We start from the raw sequence: 20873 nt of genomic DNA, 5'->3' as shown, positions 1-20873 counted from the left end.
TTTTTAGCAGTGACAAAAGGTTTTCAGGGTCTGTGTTTGTTTACCACGCATTTTAATGTCTCCGCCTTGAATTCATGTTCATGTTTCGTCTCGTAATGACTTTTAACACTTAACGTGCGAGGTGCAATGCTCTCGAGGCATAATGCACAAAACAGCATGATCATTTTTGGCACAAAGCCTCATTCGTCTGTCCACGCTGGCTGGAAGGAACGGTATGTCTTCGTTCGAGGAGCCGTCATGATTCGTTCATTTATCGCGTGCAGACACGCACTCACACAAGAAACAGAAAAGGAGGGGCGCGACCGTAAACACGGCGCGCAACTGAAAATGCGCTATAAACAAAAAACATTATTATTTGTATTATTTTTTCAAGCGCTCGCGTGCCACTAGTTAACCCCTTGCGTGCCACTGCTGGCACACGTGTCATATGTTGCCGACCCCTGCTCTAAAGTCAGGTAATAAGTCCAACCTGAGATAAGCGCAGGGACATGGTCTCCAGCTGAACATGGCCTTGAATACGTGGGGTGTGTCGGAACCTCAGAGGCTCCTTGGAGGTATTTCTTTGGAGCAATACGGAGGCACACACTGGTTCAAAGATATACTGGTGCTCCCACATATTCATGCATTTGGTCATTGCTTCCTGCAAAATTTAGAAGACAAAAAACAGACATGAAATGATCTGCATTGAAATGATCTTTACAATGTGCTCCACATTTCCCAATAGCGGCCTTGTATTGCAGCCATGTAAGACGCTAACCTGCTTATTGGGGGTATTAGGAGTTCAGTGTCTTACCCAAGGACACTTCGACATGTAACACGGACGGGCCGGGATTTGAACTGGGATCCCTTGATCCCAAGACGAGCGCTCTACCTCTTGAGCTACTGCCGCCCCATGACTGAAAATACTTAGCCCAAGTATTGGTAACCGGACATGTAGACTTGGAATGTAAATGCTAAATATCTGCTATGCTAATTGGAGTGAACATGCACACAATAGCTTACTTAAACATCTGGAAATATTAAAACAATTGCCACAATTAAGATATTAGGGCTAGTAGGCCTTTTTTTTTACCATACACTGCCATCAGAACAGAATTGATACATTAAGTAGTTAGCATAAACCTCTCCATCTAGATAATTACTTCCTTGGAGTACTACAGGGTTCGTACACCTTTTTAATGGTCAAATTCAAGCACTTTTTAAGGACTTTCAAGCCAAATATTCTATTTCTCCAGTACCATTAATAGAATAAATCTGGTGTGAATCATGTGTTTTGCAGATCCACAAAAATTTTTTTTTGCATGGCCCATAATAAATGTCTATAATTGATACGTAATCCTTGTACTAATACACATTTCATAGTGCGCTATTTAGATATACCGGTATCATGCACCTGTCCCATAGGGAGCGATGACGCTTCGTACAAGCTAATGACAGCTTCCGTTAATCACGAAAGAAGAAAAAATGAAATGGCAAAGAAAAGCCACCAGAGAAGTGTCGGCATCATTTTTGAGCAGACTCGCTGAGAAACATTGCAAACATTTCAACCATTTATAAGCAATTAACCCAAGATTCAAGCACTTTTAAATCCTTGAAAACTCACTAAATTCAAGCATTCTCAAATATTTCAAGCACCCGTATAAATCCTAGTATTACCGCATATACAATCAGCTTTCTGGTTATGAATGGGACCAGACAATATCCTTGTATTGGCCAATTTTCTGTTTTACTTTTTCACACCCAGCCCATTCACTGGAAAATGGAACTTGGATATAAATATCAGTCAATGGCAATAAATGAGTTAATTAGTTAAAAAATTCACCCTCTGGGCCCTTTTGAACACTCAATATTTGTCAAATGGGGTAATTAGGTTGGGGGAGCGATCGACTGCAATTTAGGGACTGTCCAGGAGTATTGATTTATAAAAAAGTATATATATTAAATTGACCAAACACAGAAATAGGTTTCTTTTTCAACAGTGTTAACAGTTGAAAAAAATATATATTGGCAGTAGCACTCAAATACGGACATAAATTAACCCAAACAAAGTATACAGTGCTTGTGAACTGTGATTGATTATCACCCCTAAATCTTGCAAGATAAAAATAAATTTTTATGCTAAACAATTTATTTAAAAAAATAATAAAGAAAAAAATAAATTTTATAATGACATAGTTTCAAGTAGGTTCAAATGATAAAAGGAACATTTGAGAACATGCAGATTTCAATGATCTATTTTTTTGTGAAAAATTAAAACATATTCGTCTGATTCCCTACATCATTAGATACAAATATGTCTAAAGACAAACAGACATCTGAGAACACCAAACATATAAAAGATTGTGTAAAGCTGCTTAGTGATTAAGCTTAATCTCTGACATGGTGGCCCTGCCAACCAAAGCAGACAGACAATTTTTAACCTGTTTAACTAACACCTCCCATGAAAGGATTGCGGATGCAAATCAAATCAGTACACGATACCCGAACAGTTTTTCTGACCTGGATCTGATTAACTGGGAGTTTAGCCAGTATTTCACATTCTGTATCCCAGTACACTCTAAAATCTTCAATCTCCAGCTGCTTCTGTCGAAATGGATTGCAGGCCTACAGAAAAAGTAAATGCTCTTAATGATCTGTGCAAAGTAGGACAAAAACATTCTTGTAAAATAAAACTGCAGATACAAGGATGTTTGTATCAATCTGAAACATCACACCGAAAGTTTAAAATGTGCAAAGCATTTGGTTTTACACGGATGTTGTACTGGATCGGCAGACAAAATTGGTATTATTGTAAAAAATAGGAATCGGTAGTGTCAAAATATTGTAATCGGTCAATGGCATTTTTGTTCTAATCCAAAAATTACATCTACTTCAACATTACAGGAAATGCACTTTTGCTCGATCAGGGAAATGTTTGTTCTAAGGTTAGTAATTCAGGGTTTCTCATCATATCCAGTCAGATTAAAATAATACGTTTATTTCGTGGCGAGAGGTTCTTTAGTTTTTATATAGGAGGATCCAGTTGTAGAGGGGTAAGTTTTAGGATTAACTTTTGTTTTTTAAAGGAATTGGTCAGTCTCAATTGGCAACGAGCTTTAGTGTTCAGTAAAAATGTAAATTATTTCAATGGCTTTCACAGGATGGTGAATCTTTGATACGATCACTGATTGCGTTGTGTTTTTAACCATCTGAATCCCTAATCTTGACTGAGTGTCTAACGGTTTGTATGCTATTTTTAGGTTAAGAGCTAGACTCTGGCTCTCCTGATGCAGATGACACACAACTATCTTCCAATAGAGGAATGTGCCTCACTAAACTGGAAATTTGGAAGCCTGCATTACTGAGATAAAAAGATGGATGTCACTCAACTTCTGGCGCCTTAACTCTGAAAGACCAAAATGTTAATTATTGGTCCATCTAAATGTCGTGACTTGGTCCCAAAAACATCATGTGCGGTCCCTTCTCAAGGTTTCTTCATTTTTCTCATGTTGAGGTTTTTGAGAGTTTTCCTTGCCCTCATCTAGGTTTTAGATCAGGGGATGGTATAATAATAGTCTGTAGTTTGAAATAATCTGTGGTCTGTGTAGCGCTTTGAGACTCCTTGTGATTAAGGGCGTCACAAATAAACATGACTTGACTGGAAAGTTTGCTTATTTTCACCACACTTATAGTTTGAAAACCTGTGGATTGTCTGTGGGTTTTTTTCATTATTTTGTACGTTGCTAGGGAGTAAACTCAAGAATGGCTCAAAATCTCAAGACCCAAACAACCAGTCAAAAAAAGGGACCAAAAAGCTTGTAATAAAGAATGGATAATCAAATTTTACATTGAACAGTGCTTGCCTTATCTTTGGAGGGATTCTGAGCCGAAATATTGCTGACGCATACTCCAAAAGAGAAAGGCTTCTCTGGATTGCAGGTGTCATCCTCAAAGCGCAGATGTACATCTTGGATGTTCAACTTAACACATTAACAACAACAACAACAAAAAAAGAAGTCAGTGACATTAAACAAATTCAATAATATACAATATTTAGTGTTAATCTTTAGTTTAGTATTTAGCAACACAGCAGGCTGCCCTCTCTCACACACGCCCACTGCGCTGAAGGAAAATAAGTCTGTATACTTTTCGTTTGCATTTTTTGTGACATTCACAAAAGAACTCTGCTTGCACCTTGTTTTGAAACCATTATCTACGGGGATAAAAATTATCTTAAGTAACTGTGGGAGGGAGACAAGTTTTAAGTCGTATATTTGTTGATATGGGACACACATTGTTTTTATTTTATGCATTTTATCAAATCATCTGACATCACACAGAGAAATAAATTGGCTGAAAAACTAGCTGTTGTCTGGATAGCGGTTTGGCTGAATTTTTTCTTAAAAAAACATCTAAATATTTAGTTATTATGGCTATTTGGTACAAAGAGGTCACCAACCCCTGCTATAAAAAGTAAACATATTGAATACAAATAAAACAACACATAGAATTCAGTCATTCATTGTCTTAGACTGCTGTACCTCAATGTTTTCCACAATCCTGGTAACCACTGATGCAGTGACAGAATACCAGTAAGACTCTCCTTTTTGTTCACACTCACTCTAAGAAAACAAGGATAAAGCACACAGCATATACATTAAACAAAAGATAAGTCACTCCCAAGTGGTTGGTGCTTGCAAACAAAACAACAACAAACTTACTTTGAATCTTTCTTCAATAGTCTTAAGGAGATATTTCTTGCGCTCACTCTGCTCCTCTTTCTCCTTCTCATGATTATATTCTCGCAAGTGTGCGGGGCCAATAATAAGGTTCAGCTGGGACATGGAGATAACCCAAGGGTCACTGTGGGGCCTGTAGAAAGGGATCTGAAGTGTAATTTTTCCAATGAAGCCTGGAGACAAGAAGAATCATGGTAAACAAAATTACATTACACAGCAGATGTAGGAAAGATCATTATCCCATTTGCACATTATCACTTATTGTAGTAAACTGTTGCACTGTTAGCTTACTAAATCCATAAAAGTAACCAAAAAACAGTATTGGCCAAAGTCTCACCTGTTTTAACCTCAAAGGGCAAATCAAATTCTTTGAGGGCATCTTTCCTCAGGGGTAAGTTCTCCAATTCAACTGCACCTGAAAAGCAGTGATTAAAATATCTAAATTTGTCTCACTATAAACTGAATTGTGAAACTGATCCTGTAAATGGTCCATAACAGAAAGCCATCAAATTTACCTGCACTAATTCTGTCAAGAGGAATGGTAAAAGATTCAACCAAAAGCTTTCCAGAAGCTTGTTGATGGCTATCAAAAGCGCCTAATTTAAGTGAAAATGGCCAAAGGACATGTTACCAAATATTTGCACTACTGTATGTTTATTTCTGACCCAGCAGATTTGATTAATTTTTCTGTTAACCGATAATAAAGTCATAAAAGAACCAAACATCATGAATGTTTTTTGTGAAAAATAACTGTTTCAATCACTCTATCAGAGAAAAATCAGAGTTGTAGAAATAACTGAATTACTGTGTGCGTGTAGGTGTGTGTGTACATATACATAGTATAAATTTTACATTGTCCCATCGAAATACAGTGCCATGAAAAAGTATTTGTCCCCTTACTGATTTCTGTGCTTTTTGCATACAGGTATTTATCACTCACACTGGTTTCAGATCATCAAACCAATTTTATCACAAAGTTACAACCCAAGGAAATAGGAAATGCAGTTTTGAAACTTTGATTCAATTTATTTAGGCACAAAAAAAATAAAAACCTATGTAAGAAAGTAAGTTAATAGTGAGTTGGGCCACCTTTGGCAGTGATAACAGAAAATAAACGTTTAGAATGATTGTTGATGAGTCTTTTGCAACGCTGTGTGGTATTTGACCCACTCTTCTTTGCAAAATTGTTTAAAATATGCCACATTGGAGAGTTTTCTAGCATTAACTACCTGTTTGAGGTCACAGCACAGCATCTCAATTGGATTTAAATCAGGACTTTGACTTGGACACTCAGGAACGCCCATTTTGTTTTTTTTGTAGCCATTCAGAGCTGGACTTGCTGGTGTGTTTCAGATAGTTGTGCGGCTGCATGAGCCAAGGGCGCTTGAATTGAGGGCAAAAATTGATGGTTGGATATTCTCCTTCAGGGTCTTCAGGTAAACACAAGATTTAATTATTCCGTCAACCACAAAAAGTTGCCCTGAGGTTGTTCCTGAGGCAGCAAAGCAGCAGTTCACGCTAGAAAACATGCTAGATTTGAAACAAATTTGCAAAATTCCTTGACAGTGTTATAAAAGACTTATTACCAATTATCGTCAAGTTTTGATTTGGGTTATCATCCAAAGGTTGCTATTAGGTTAAGGGAGCAAGTACTTTTTCTCATCGGGCCAGATAGGGTTTGATTTTTTGTGCCTTAATAAATGAAAGTAACATTTACAAACTGCAAGTTGTATTTCCTTGGCTTGTTTCTGTGTGATATCAAAATTAGTTTGATGATCTGAATCCTTTGTGAGTGATACATATGCAATAAACACAGAAAAAAGGACGGGGGCAAATACTTTTTCACAGCACTGTAAGACACTTCGCTTAAAAATGCATACACATAACATAAAGACGGCACAATGTACAAATTATGTGACTCAATTTGTACATATTTAAAACAGTACCTTTAAGCAGTGCAATGGACAGTTGATCTGTGTTCAAGTTACTGACATATTTTCCCAAATATGTGTTCAGTACCCAGGCGACAAGGCCTTCCAACATCCTGCTGGTTCGGGGATATCAACAACAGCAGGGGAAGGTGCAAAATGTCTGACAAAAAGAAGGAAACAGACCCAGAACATCCATGTCATATGTAATTCACATTTGAATGCCTTTATTTTTAGAGAATAACTATTTTAGAACAACAAACTAGTAAAATAAATACAGTAGATTATGTTGTGTAGAGTTGTTAAAGTTAGTGGTTTACAACTAGGAACAAAGGGAACAAATAGAATCTCATTGTTGCAATTAGTGTTTTAAAAGAGGGAACTACTACTAGGCTGCTTCATGTTTAGGTGTTGACTGTCTGGCATTATAATTAAGTTATTATTTTGGATAGACTGGATGGAAAACAACCTCTAGGTTTCGGCCTGAATCTCACCCTGGTTCTTTTATCTTTAATGCTCGCTATAATAAAAATAAGAACCAGCAGACTGCATGTTCTTGTTTAACTATTTACTGGATGCCAAAAAGATTCCTGTGGAGCCTTTTTCAGCATAACGTGGAAGAAGTGTGTCTTTTCCTAGATAGATCCCTGGTCTTACACTATCTTAGCCACCGACACAGGGGGTGTGAGGGGCTAACTCAACCTAACCTATGTGCCAGTGTGAAACCAAATGGTCTTGACTTGATCAAACTGGATAATGTGTTCAAGAGTGCTTTAGTTATAGACGCCAAGAAGGTCACAGGCACCTAGCAGGTCAGCTCAAAAACCAAAGTTGTGTTGATGTAACGTGAAAGGTAACTGGACTAAATACATTTTCCTGATGAAATCATACAACTATTATGGCTTGTAAGTGGAAACTGGAAAGGCAAAATTTTCATGATTAAATGAATATTTATAGATGTTCACAATGTTTGTGTAATGTTACCAAATGCTAAATCATTGGAAGGGGGATTATTACTTGTAAGGCCCCTTCTTAAGGTTTCTTTTTTCCTCATGCTGAGGTTTTTGAGTTTTTCCTTGCCCGCATGTTGGTTTAAGATCAGGCGGTGGTGTAATTGTAATCCTGTGCAGTACTTTGAGACATCTTGTGATTAAGGGCTACACAAATAAATGTGACTTGATGTGACTTGACTACAATAAACACTGTGTGTAAAGTATCTTCCGGTTTCAGATGAACATTTTAAAGCCTGTATTTCAAGTTTTCAACAATACAAAAACCCCATAGGAAGTGAAAATTCTAACTACTGTTTGTCGAACAACTATAAAGACTAAGACAAGGAGGCTGAAAGTAAGAGTTTGAAAAAAAGATTCATATGTAACGGGTTTAGTAATAACTTTTGTTTTATTGAAATTCCTGCTGAAATATGTGTATAGTTTTTGGTAAATGTCCTGCAATGATGAGTCCAACAGTGCCATCTGCTGGTATGGGGTGGGGTTTGGTTTTGGCTTCTGACATGTGACCGGGAGGCGGGGTTTGTTGGCAGTCTTACCAGTGAGAACTGCAATGGTAAGACACATCTTTTGGTGCTCCACAAAAGAAGTTAATTTTAAACATTATAACCACTGCTGACAAATCTCTCAACATGCACAGTAATGTGATTGAATTGTCAAGCCGTTTAGGTTTATTTTCGCTTTGTTTCTGCTTTACTAAATTATGAATTCCCCTTGTAGAGATCAAAGAGATCAAAGCCAGCAGAAAAGCTAATGTTGTGACTCATCCATTTGCAGAAACTGTAATAATAAAAACCTCATCATCCAGTCCAGCGTGAATGTGGATCTTTGGTGGGACACGTACAACGCGGTTACACATATAATGGCAAGTTAGCTTGGTGTCAGGCATCATAATCTGTTTATTTACAGGTTCTATTTGTATAAATGTTTTATTTCAAACTTACCGCTGAGTACATTGGTCGCTCTCAATCAATCACTCCTTCGCTGTGTCCATGCCACTGACAAGTAGGTGACAGTTCGCTCACACACAAGGGAGAACTACAGTGACCATAAGCGATAACATTTTGGAAAAGAAATAGTACCACACGAAGTGGAACACAAGCTAAACCGTGACAGTTTAAAAGGAACCCAGAATAACCAAACATACAGCGAAAGCAGGCAACTCCAAAGCCAAGGTGGCAAAGGGAAGGGCAAGGTTGTAGTCCACACGTCTAAGCTAACCATAAAGCTAAAATTAGCTTAAGAAAATGATGTCCGCCCAAAAATTAAATCACATTGAAGAAGAATAAAACAAAATCTACTGTTTAGGGGAAACGTTTTTTAAGGAAAACGAGGATTTTTCAAATCAGGAAAACACAGATCAGATTATTTGAGATTTGTGTCGCAGGATCTTATAACCATTGGACTTCTGACTTGTATTTCCTGTCACGTGATCAAAACAAACTTTCTTCTTTGTGGCCATAGTCAGCAATATTTTGTGCATACTAGAGATAGAGCGACACTGTGTTAACAATGTACTGTTTTTTTTTGGTCGGATGTTTTTATATTTCTGCTGTAGCTTTTCTTAAATTATTTGTACGGTAGTACTTTCTTAGTATTTCTGTGGTGTTGTTATATTTTGAGAGTATAGATTTTGATTTACACCTTTAGTATTTTGTAATATATTTGTAGTATTCTCATCTCTTATCCTCATTAGGTTAGCAGGGGGCTGGAGCCCATCCCAGCCATCTCCAGGCAGTGGGCAGGGGACACCCTGAACTGGTTGCCAGCCAATCGCAGGGCACACGGGGCCCGACAACTCACTCGCTCATTCACACCCAGGGACAATTTTTGGACCGGCCAATTCACCTGAAATGCATGTTTTTGGAATGTGGGAGGAAACCCACGCAGGCACGGGGAAACATACAAACTCCGCACAGGAAGTCTGGAGCTGGATTTGAACCCACGCAGGAGGTTCCCAAGACCTTAGAACTGTGCCGCACACGCGCTAACCACTGCGCCGCCGTGCTGCCCTTATTTGTAGTATTACAGTACTTCTCATCTCATTTCATTAGCCGTACCGCTTATCCTCATTAGCGTCGTGGGGGGGCTGGAGCCCATCCCAGCCATCTCCAGGCAGTGGGCAGGGGACACCCTGAACTGGTTGCCAACCAATCGCAGGGCACACAGGGACAGACAACTCATTCGCTCATTCACACCTAGGGACAATTTGGACCGGCTAATTCACCTGAAATGCATGTTTTTGGAATGTGGGAGGAAACCGGAGTGCCCGGAGGATACCCACGCAAGCACGGGGAGAACATACAAACTCCGCACAGGAAGTCTGGCGCTGGATTTGAACCCACGACAGGTTCCCATGACATGAACTGTGCCACACAAGCGCTAACCACTGCGCCGCTGTGCTGCTTTACAGTACTTTTTTTAGTATTTTTGTTGTATTACAGTACTTTTATTTTTGTATTTTTGTAGGATATTTTCGCTCACTCAGTTGTCTTTTACCACCAAAGCGACAGTAAGTAGTATTTGAACACTAGATGTCGCTCTATTGTGTGGTGCAACCGAAAAAGAGTACTAAAAAGCACAAGGAGGAAGACAAAGTATAGACACTCAAAGTGACCAAAACACAACATTTTTATCCTCTTTTTTTTGCCCAGACTTTTGCAATGACAGAAAAGGGGAAACAAAGGAAAGGAAAGTGGGAGTGAGGAAAAGTAAAAAAGAAAACAGGGGAAAAGGACCGGAAAAGGGGGGAAATGAAAGAGGACAAGGAAAAATGAAAAAAAGAAGGAAAAAAAACAAGAAAAGGGGAATAAAGGAAAAAATAAAAAACGACAGAAAAGAGAGAAATTCAAGAAGAAAAAGGGGGAAAAACAAAAAAACAAAAGAATCAAAGAGGAAAATGAAGAAAAGAAAAAAGAAAAAGGAAGCTAAAGAGAAAAAGAAAAGAAAAAAAGATAAAGAAAGATATCTTTTTCGTTTGTGGTTAGTCATAGCAGCAAGTTGGTGGACAATCATGTCAGCTCCCTCTCGGTGATGCGCACCTTATGTCACATAAATACCAACAACAAGTATTTATTAAAATGCATGTTTATATGACAGTCATGCATCTTTGCTTATTATTCAAATCAATATTTTCTTTTTGAATGGAATCAATTTTTAACCATTGGGAAGAATTATAAATATTACACACTGTCCCTTTAAATATTTAAACCATCCAAAAGACATGCCCCAGATGGGCTCCAAATTATTGATGCAGGAAGTAACTCATCAACTGATCGGTTGCCTTTAACATTTAACATCTAATTTGAAAATGGACCACAATCATGAAGCACTGACCCCCTCCTCCTTAACCTGTGTTCCACTTCAGGGGATTTGACTGCAGATTATGATGTCACACTAGGGTTCTAATGACTATTAAGGGATCACAGTCAAGATTGAATACTATGAGGAAGAGGTTAGCTAGAAAATTACAACTAATAGACAGAATGCCTTAATGGACTGTTCAGGAAATTACAATGGGATTTTTTTATTACTATTGTTCTCTAAAAATATCAAGGGGCATTCTTTGAATAATGAAACTGAATCCTGATTCTCCTCTTTGAGGTAAGATTTTCTCTTCTACAATTAGGAATGGCAAATATTATTTTCTAACTCGTGGTATTATTTATATATTTTTATTCCAGTTTATCCCAAGAAGCATCCATAAGAAAGATGAAGGTGAAATGGACCATGCTGGGGATGGTTGTCTTCTTTCTGCTTTCTGTGGTTATGACCATCTGTTTTATTTGGCAGTACAGGATACCGAAGTTAAAGACAGGTATAATTTTGTCCAGGGTTTCTTGTGTCTGATTGCTAATTTGTGATGGTTGAAATAGGATTATTCTAGGTTTGTGGGGGATTATACGATTGTGAGGTTAGAAAAGCGGGGAAAGAACAAAAAATGGCGGACTGAATTTGTCATTCAGATGACAAATGATTGGATTTGTTTTTTCTGTTTGTCCGTCCTGGTTTTTGTTTGGTTTTTATTTGTTTTTTTGTTCGTTTTTTGTTTGTTTTTTATTTTGTTTTTTTGTTCGATTTTTGTTTGGTTTTTATTTTGTTTTGTGTTTGATTTTTTTTTTTTTTTTTCAAGCTTTTATTTGTTTTTTGTTTGATTTTTGGGGGGGTCTGTGTTCAGTCTGTGTTTGGTTTTTATTTGTTTTTTGTTTAATTTTTGTTCGTTTTTTATTTGTTTTTTTTGTTTGTTTTTGTTTTTTTGTTTTGGTTTGATTTTGGTTTGTTTTTTGTTTTGTTTTTATTTGTTTTTTGTTGGATTTTTAAAAAAATTTTGGCCTGTGTTTGTTATTTATTTTGTTTTTTGTTTGGTTGTTATTTGATTTTTGTTTGTTTGATTTTTGTTTGGTTTTTATTTGTTTTTTGTTTGATCTTTTTTTTTGGTCTGTGTTTGGTTTTTATTTGTTTTTGTTTGTTTGATTTTTGTTTGGTTTTTATTTGTTTTTTGTTTGTTTGTTTTTTGTTTGTTTTTTATTTGTTTTTGTTTGGTCAGTGTTCAGTCTGTGTTTGTTTTTTAATTTTTATTTTTTGGGGGGTCTCTGTTCAGTCTGTGTTTGGTTTTAATTTGGTTTTTATCTGTTTTTTGTTTTGTTATTGTTTGGTTTGTGTTTGGTTTTAATTTGTTTTTTGTTGGGTCTGTGTTGGGTCCGTGTGTGTTGGTTTTTGATTGTCCGTCAGTCTGTCCTGGTTTGTTTTGTTTTGGTTGTGCTATTCCGTTTGTCCGTCAGTCTGTCTTGTTTTCTTTAGAATGGTTTGTTTGTTTTGCTAACGATTGTTTAGAATGATTTGTATTTTTGTTTGAAAAATGTGTAAAGTATGAATGCTCTATTTACGAGGAGACGTGTACGGAATTTAGGGCAATAAAATTACATTTGTCACTTCATAAACCTGTTTATGAAATGTTTTTTTTTTTAAATCAGCCACCCTCCAACACCTACATTATTCCTATTCCTGCTTGTCGCCACAAATAAAATGGAGCATCCTATATTTGTGGAGTGAGAGATTATTAATTTATGTTATTGTCATTACCAGAAGTGTTTGTAAAAGAATTGAAAGCAGAGGAAATGTGCCCACGTTTTCCTGAGCCTGTGCCGCTCAAACACCCCATCATATCTCTAAGAGTGGCTTTAGAGAAGGTAAGGGAATGTTTCAAAAATTATTTTACACGGGGAAAAAAAAATCACCTGTTGAATTTACTGAACCTAGTTTTATCAAGTGGTGTGCAGATAAGAAAATCAGCCAAATTGATATTTAAGTATAGACTTAGAATAGCTCTTTGGATGCAAAACAGGTTATTTTGTGCAACCATTTGACAAAATCTATAAACTATTTTATGTGTTTTCATGTAGCCTGATTATTATTTTTTATTTTATACCAGGTTGATATATTGCTGAAGACAAGTGTTGACAATACCAAACTTCCAGCAATATCTTCCATTTTGGTTTTAAATGACTCTGTTCTTTGGATTGGTAATTTTGGTAGGAAAAACATCAGTGACCCAACATCACCTGCACCTGACGAGTACTCAATATACAGGTAAACCATACACACAAGAAACAAATCTCTATTCATTTGTTCAAGTCAAGTCAAATCATGTTTTTTTGTATAGCCCTTAATCAAGAGGAATCTCAAAAGGCTGCACAGACCACAGATTATTGAAAACTACAGACTATTATTACACCATCAGCTGAAATTTTGTTGCTTGAATATTAGATCGCTTGCTCCTAAAGCTTTAACTGTTAATTATCTTACTTGTGATCACAAACTCAACCTGATGTGAAACCTTGTTGAGACCGGATGAGTTTTTAAAGCTAAATGAGGCTTCCCCTCCCTGTTTAACCAGATACAATGTTAATCAGTCCTGCGTAGCTACCACACATCCCCAAGATTCCAATGAAACGTTTTGGTTACCAACTTTAATTTCTTTGCTCAGGAAGGTTGAATAGAGATCCTGGATGATAAAAAGCTTCACTGACGCTATAGTGTTGCAATCTGAAAACAAGTCTCATTTTTGGAAAATATGTCTAATTTTCCATAATAGCAATCCACAAAGGTCTTTTAAGTAGCCCATTTTTGCTGACTAACAAGGCCAGGGCTGCTTGATCTGTATGAGCAAACAAAGGCTACTGTACCAAATACTAACATTCATTTTCTCAGTTGTTCAAATACTTATTTGCAGCTATATCACACAAATAAATCAATGAAAAATCATGCATTGCGATTTCTGGATTTTTCTTTTTAGTTTATCTCTCTCACAGTGGACATACCTACGACAAAAATTTCAGACCCCTACATGATTTCTAAACGGGACAAAAAGCAAAATAGCAGTGTGTTCAAATACTTATTTTCGTCACTGTAATAGATCATGAATTGTGAAATACAGTGGCAGTCCATCTTACAAAAACTGTAGATTTTTTACATTCTGTCTGCAATACCGCTCAGCTGCAACAGCTTGGAAAGGACAGCACTTTTTACACAAGCTTCTTGGTGTCGTTTTTTATGTAAAAGAATAAAAACAAAAGAGTTACAAACAATGTAATAATTCAGCACAAGGGTTAATGGTTAAAGTTTTCTGAAAGACTCTTTCAGTTGTCAATGACCGTAATAAACTGTTTAAGAAATATTTGAGAAAAAAAAAGCGAAATAACTTCCCAAAAGAATGCAGAGGGTTGTGGATTCTCGGCCACCTCATGTCGACCTGTGCATGAACCATCCCGTTCATACCTATACCATTATTTAATATATATGAACCTTTCAATCGAATTACTACAATAGAATTAGCATCCTCATAGTCTTTTATGTTTTTTTTCTCTACCAAGTCTTTATTAGATGTTTTACTCTGGAGTGCCATGTCGAATTTTGTTGAATACAATGTTTCACAAAGTTGATATCAATGACAATAACGACAATTCTATTCTACATCCGCAGAATTGCGAGCCTTTCCAAGATATTTCCCACCCTTATGTTGTACAAGTTGTGGGAAGACGGCCTTGTGGACTCACTCGATGACCCACTTGAGAAGTATACGGACAATTTCACCATTAAGAATCCATTGGGTAATGACGGTCAGGAACCGGCCAGGACCCTTAATAGAGCTTCCATTACCTTACGTAGAATGGCCAGCCACCTTTCTGGTGAGAATACATTAACTTACATTTTAATGAGTCATTGAACATGTTCCGAAGAAAGCCAAATGATGTTACAACTTAGACGATATTAGTTGTGGGTGGTGGTGAATTGGAAGGCATGCACTGAGAAAATAAATGATGCGAAATAGATTAATTGTTTTATAACAGTCATGCAGATTTTTTTCAAGTAATATAATTTATTGTTGTACAGGATTACCCCGAAGGTTAAGGTCAACTAATCTTCTTTGGAATGGAGACACAGAAGCAGCCCTACATGAGTTACAGGATGATGTCCTTGTTGCTGATCCAGGGACAAAGTAAGTTTTTCCTGTGTTTTTGTATTGTTTTAGCAAATTATTAGATCTTCTCAGCTACAACATAACAAATCTGTCAATGAAACCAGAGGCATAGGTTTAGTCTTGGCATTGTTAGGGACATAGCATATTCGTAAGTGATCACATGATATTGGTGGGATCAAAACAATGATTGCTCAATATTGGTGGTGAAATAGTGTATTTTTTAATGATCACGTAACATTTATTGGTATAGACAAAACAATATTTGCTCAATATTGGTGGGGACACATTCTATCTGTCAAAAAATGATACATGTTCTCTTACAGTCATATCCTTTCCAACAGATGCCACTATAGCAATGTTGCCTTCTCCTTATTGGCAAACGTCCTCGCAGAGAAAGTGACGGGAATGGACTTTGAAATGTGGCTCTCCAATAATGTTTTGCAACGGCTAAACATGAAGGATACTGGTTTTGATATAACTCCAATGATTCAAAGACGGATGGCAGTGGGAGTTTACAGTAACGGTCAGCCAGCTCCCCTCTATGACTTGGGCTGGTATCGACCTGCGGGTCAGATGTATTCCACCACAGCTGACATGGCAAAGTTGATCATGTCTCTCCTTGGATCGCACAAGACACTCCTCAAGAGAGACACTCTAAACACAATGATGGCCCCACTTTTCCAATGCCAGAGTGGTTATTTCGCCAGGTATACTGGCACTCCATGGGAGATCAACCAGCAACTGGGCTATGATGTACTAAGAAAGGATGGTGACTTGGATGGCTTTGCAGCCTCTATGTCACTGGTGCCACGTCTCAAAATAGGACTGGTCGTCTTGATGGCTGGGGTGAGACCCCCAAATCATGATTTAGTTAAGCAGATATACAGCCACCTCATCCCTGCACTGGAAGGTGCATTCAGAGATGCCAAACAGACACCCCAACCACCGCCTGACCCAGCTCCTTATATCGGCTTTTTCACTTTTAGGAATATGACTTTTTATGAAATCCAAGTAGGGTCTGATGGGGCTCTGTTCATGCAACAGTTTGGACCACAAGTGGATAATGATATCCCAGACATTTACCGAACCATCCACCTTCATCATATTCAGGATAGGGTGTTCAGAGTGGTATTCAAGCACCCATACCCTTGTACGTTGAAAGTCAACAGTGCTTCTGTCTCCATGGAGACTCAAGACAGACAGCTCTTTAATTTTTACCGATTCAACAGAAAAGGTGTGTCCCCAGGGTTCGATTCCCCTGGGCTCAACACTTACAAAGTGATGAGGATTGCCAGTAAACCGCATTTTACTACATAAACTGTGTGATACTCAAACACGAAACTTTATACATTGTGATCACATTAGAAGCTGGCTGTTTAAACAAACCAAATCATGCTAGATTTGAGTTTTCTTCAACACACACCACCTATTTAATAGCCTATACCATTTACTGGCTGTCAATCAAATATGAGTATCCTAACTTTTTACAATTACTTCCATGGAAAATTTAAAGAATGCAAAATCTAAAGTTCACTTCATTTATTAGTTAACATGTTAAAATTAGGTAAGCGATTGGGTGTTTGTCTTTACTTATAAAATTTGTTGTCCATGTCTTTTGAAAAGTGATGGGACCAGTGGTTTAGGATCTTAAAAGATATTGGGAGTGAATTGCTTCAAATTCCATTTGCACATTCAGAAAATAATAAAAGACCAACCTTTTATATAAAAATGATAGCATTACACTTGAATAATGATATTAAAAATCTTTGAAATACATTTTCTTTAATCCTCCAGTGGTGCAAAGAAAAAAAGGTATGTAGGGAAGTTTCAAACAGTTGTACACATTTAAATCAATCGCACTACGTAGGAAAATTTTTTAAAAAAACTTTCAGTTTGTGTGCTATGTAGTCCAATAAAGCTTAGATCAGCAAAGTCCAAAGTACGGCCCAGGGGCCTGTTGTGACCCAAAATCAAAATATTATTGGCCTAAGTCATACAATTAATATGTGGCTTGCCAGTAATGTTGACCACAGTATAGAATAAATTAGTTCAAAAGAAAAAAATAGATTTCACCAGATGATGGCCACCTTGCCTTTTGAATTCTGTGAGAATTTTAGCAAACCCCATTTTTGACATGGCGGCTGTAAATAAAAAAAGGAAAGCTGACTGTGAGGGCTGTCGCTTCCAGGACAAATGTATATTGGACTATTTTTCACTGAAATCCGAAAAAAAACTGCATCTGCCTAATCTGGCAAGGAAAGTGGCTCTTTTCAAATATAAAATAATATCAAAAGACACTGCCAGAGGAAAAATGCTGACTACAAAAAGCCAACTTAAAATGAACGCTATAAAAGGGGGAGCAACTGGAAGCTGTTTAACTCCACAGCCGCTTTTTTTTTTTTTTTACAAGATACTTCGGGTGAAATGAAAATGCTACAAAAGCAAACTGTGAATTTGCAACAATGATCTTAGCTGAAGACGACACTGTTGTCATTTTAATTTCTGGCTGCCTTTAGAATTGATATTAACAGGTGAATACTGCTTTTCAACCCATAATGAATAAATAAAAAAATAACATGATTGACTAGTAGGGTAGGGGCCCATAACACATAGTGTCATGAAAAAGTATTTGCCCCTTCCTAAATTTTTTTTTTTTTTTTGCATTATTATCACTCACAAAGGTTTTAGATCATCAAACAAATTTTTAATATCACAGAGACAACGATGGAAATACAAAATGTTTTGAAGTGTTGATTCCAATTATTCGGGTACAAAAACAATTACTTTTATCTGGCCCTGTGTGAGAAAGTATTTGCACCCCCCACCTCTCTTGTAGAATCACAAAATAACTGTGACAGAGTTAAATTCCACAGGCTACACCCAAAATTGATTGCCACCAACTGTGTTGAATGAAGAAATAATTTAGATTGAATCTGTTTGACAAAAAATTTAAAAACATAGTTGACATGCTACAATCTAAATAAAACCAAGAGGAAATTGGGGAAAAAAGTGATTGAAATCAGTCCAAAAAGGTCACAAAGCACATTTTCCAAAGCTGCAGGGCTCCAACAAACGAATGTCAGAAACATTACCGGCAAAAAGAAAAAACTGGGAACAGTGGCAAACTTTCCCCAGGGTGGTCAAACAACTGACAAAATTTACTCCACGGAATAAACAGGTTCCAGATAAAACCTTGAAAAACATCCAAGGAACAGCAGGCCATGCTGGCCTCAGTTAAGGTTCATTACTCCACTAGAGGACACAGGCCAAAATGGAATCTATAGGAAAGGTCCCAGGTGAAAACCACTGCCGTCATAAAAGAACACAGATTTGTCTCACATTTGACAAAAAGCAGCTTGATTACCCTTAAGTCTTTTTGAGAAAAACTGTTGACTGATGAGTCAAAAATGTATTTTTGGAAGTGTGCATCCCTTTGCATATGGCTTAAAAATGGCACAGCATTTGACAAAAAGAAAACATGATGCCACCAGTAAAGCATGGAGGCGGCAGTGTGATGTTCTGGGGCTGCTTTGCTTCCTCAGGACCAGGACAGCTTGCTGTGGTTGACTGAATGATGTTAACAAGAAAGTCCTTAAGGAGAACGTCCGGCCATCAGTTACCTTTGGGATACTCGTAGGAAAATGAAAATACACACAACCTTTTTGGGACGCTCCCTTCATATTTGTAGCAATGTAAAAGGCAAATTGTTTAAACCACATGATTGACATCCCCACCTGTCAAATAAATACTGGATGAGCATTAAAATGCAAAACAGGTTGTTATTTATACTCATCATTAATGTACATTTTGTTATTCTAAACAGAAACATGGAATGCAAACACCTGACTAAAAATTTAAAAACTGATAGGCTATTGTATTTAGCTGCTTCATGGTAAAAAAATAAATCCTCATTTGCATTAAAAATACAAAGCTTTTAAGGGTCGAACGTAGCGGACATACGACAAGAACATCAAAACTGTAGCAGGAATGAATGCAACTAATTTATAAGGATTCAAAAAGAAAATAATTCATTCCAGTCAGATTCACACAAAGCATGTTGTGTCACACCTACCAATTGTGAATACTGACCTTTGGATAGAACAAAATTGGCACAAATAATGTTCGAAAATCTTAAAACCACTTTCAAAAATAAGCAGTTATTTCATCACTAAAAAACTGAATTTTTTAAAAACTTTTTTTAAACCAAAATAACAATGCATGGTTTAAAGTTGAATGTTCCTCAATGTTAAAAGTACAATGTTCCAAATTTTGTACAGACAAGTGTATTTTCCGCAGCTGTGCCAGTTCCTCTTTAGAATAGGTACTTTCTGCAAGAGTCTGATCCACAACGGCACTCTACTCGAATCCTCTTCTTTGGAGAACTGGGGACGTCTGTCAAAGTAAAACTGGAATCCATCTTAGAACTTTCTGTGTCGACTGGATCAACTGGAAGCAAGCAGTAAGTTACAAACTAAGTCACCCGTGCGATTCCGCGTTGAAATGACAACTTTGACTCATGGTCAAAATTTGCTATAGCCACTCACTTTGCATTTTGTAGTCAAAGGTTAGCTCCTCTCCTGCTCGAATGGCCCGTGTTGAAAACAGAGCTATTCTCGGGAGCCTCTCGTCGATGTTGTCAACAAAAACATTGAATACTTGGAGGTTTGGGTTGCACTATCAAAACAAAATATATATAATAAAAGATGTGAATGTGGTAGGTGTTAAGTCTTATTTGCTAGCAAGACACTGTGCAGTACATTGGTCAAATACAATAATGCAGATAAATCAATGATTTTATATACCCACACTGTGATTGACAAAGTGAGAGATGTTGCCGTGGTGAGCGGCATCTACGGTATAAACATCCGCCACATAGTCAAGGTCAAACAAATATGTGGAGCCTTCGAGGTCATAGATGCGACCTCGTTTCTCTGCTTCGTCTGTCGTGATAATCTGACAAAAGAAAACACGAAAATTAAAGGAACCATTACTTTTGTAAATATTTTTGGGATTGAAGTGTGGTTACTGGGCTTGCAGAGGACATTTTTTGCAAGGTCAAGATTAACATCTATATTTTCAATATTATTATTACTAACCTTTAAATCACAGAATAAATACATTATGAAGTTTAAAAACACAAAGAATCCAATCTGTAAATTAAAAAAAATACTGTAAAAGAATGTAAAAAAAGTTGTGTATGTATACGCTCTCAACCCCCTTTTTTCAAATTTTCTTAGATTTACATGCACAACACTCTTAGCCAAGCATATCATAAATATAACCTGCTTGATGGACCTGGCTCGTTGGACAATTTAATAAGGCCTGCCATAATTTTCTGAGTATGTAAAATAAAGGTTCTAGGTTATTTCTATCAAAAGTTGGGATTTGTTTTTATATAAATGCAAACCAAATCCTCCCTAAGGATATGCTCTCAGCTTTAGTAAACCCAGCCGAGTCGTTTGAGATTACGTAGTCTAATGTTTTTGCCCATGCACTACTAACATTTTTATTTTTTCTTAATTTCAAAATAGTACGTCAATTAAGTCAAAATTTATATTTTTTTCATAGCTCCCATGTGAATCTGTACAGCGTGGTGAATTGGTTCATCTGTAAAATGGCATTCACTCAACCGTTAAATAAACCAGTTACGCATTCAAAGACTACCACGAGAATCTTTTCCCCTTCCATTGTTTGTGAATGATTGTAATACAGGAAGTGTTGGGAATAACGCCGTTAT

The 20873-nt window shown here is 37.0% G+C and overlaps 3 protein-coding genes across 4 annotated transcripts in view; 1 reads left to right on the top strand and 2 right to left on the bottom strand.

Annotated features, from left to right (window-relative positions):
• The window catches only part of vps13d (vacuolar protein sorting 13 homolog D), a 57950-nt gene extending 48997 nt beyond the window's left edge, over window positions 1-8953 (bottom strand). The window contains exons 1-8 of the mRNA XM_088330963.1: window positions 8601-8953; window positions 6665-6809; window positions 5056-5133; window positions 4701-4891; window positions 4521-4601; window positions 3843-3959; window positions 2500-2604; window positions 470-640 (exon numbers count right to left, since the gene is read on the bottom strand). Coding sequence (XP_088187089.1) covers window positions 470-640; window positions 2500-2604; window positions 3843-3959; window positions 4521-4601; window positions 4701-4891; window positions 5056-5133; window positions 6665-6761 — 840 coding nt within the window. The 5' untranslated portion in view covers window positions 6762-6809; window positions 8601-8953. The remainder of the gene's footprint in view (window positions 1-469; window positions 641-2499; window positions 2605-3842; window positions 3960-4520; window positions 4602-4700; window positions 4892-5055; window positions 5134-6664; window positions 6810-8600) is intronic.
• Window positions 8954-10987: 2034 nt separating this feature from the next.
• Window positions 10988-20163, top strand: lactbl1a (lactamase, beta-like 1a). Of its 2 annotated transcripts, none has more exons than XM_088330957.1 (7): window positions 10988-11259; window positions 11340-11473; window positions 12745-12845; window positions 13088-13245; window positions 14638-14843; window positions 15049-15154; window positions 15478-20163. In XM_088330957.1, exons 2-7 carry the CDS (start codon window positions 11368-11370, stop codon window positions 16451-16453), a joined length of 1653 nt encoding a protein of 550 aa, XP_088187083.1. In that variant the 5' UTR covers window positions 10988-11259; window positions 11340-11367; the 3' UTR covers window positions 16454-20163. The 2 variants fall into 2 exon arrangements, with proteins under 2 accessions (XP_088187083.1, XP_088187082.1); XM_088330956.1 differs by having other exon boundaries at window positions 12742-12845; window positions 15478-20161.
• Window positions 17819-20873, bottom strand: part of suv39h1a (SUV39H1 histone lysine methyltransferase a) — an 11009-nt gene continuing 7954 nt past the window's right edge. Inside the window, exons 4-6 of the mRNA XM_088330962.1 lie at window positions 19943-20089; window positions 19681-19810; window positions 17819-19582 (exon numbers count right to left, since the gene is read on the bottom strand). Of these exons, the coding sequence (XP_088187088.1) occupies window positions 19449-19582; window positions 19681-19810; window positions 19943-20089 (411 nt within the window). The 3' untranslated portion in view covers window positions 17819-19448. The remainder of the gene's footprint in view (window positions 19583-19680; window positions 19811-19942; window positions 20090-20873) is intronic.

This window comes from Urocampus carinirostris, chromosome 3 (genome assembly GCF_059441175.1).
Source record: "Urocampus carinirostris isolate Australia breed hairy pipefish chromosome 3, RoL_Ucar_1.0, whole genome shotgun sequence".
Classification (NCBI taxonomy): Eukaryota; Metazoa; Chordata; class Actinopteri; order Syngnathiformes; family Syngnathidae; genus Urocampus; species Urocampus carinirostris.
This window is presented reverse-complemented; position numbering and strand designations above follow the sequence as displayed.

Coding starts and splice junctions, on each gene's coding strand:
- lactbl1a (XM_088330956.1), top strand. CDS start 11,368: ATGAAGGTGAAATGGACCATGCTGGGGATGGTTGTCTTCTTTCTGCTT. Junction 13,246..14,637: donor GACGAGTACTCAATATACAG/GTAAACCATACA, acceptor CTACATCCGCAG/AATTGCGAGCCTTTCCAAGA. Junction 15,155..15,477: donor GTTGCTGATCCAGGGACAAA/GTAAGTTTTTCC, acceptor CCTTTCCAACAG/ATGCCACTATAGCAATGTTG.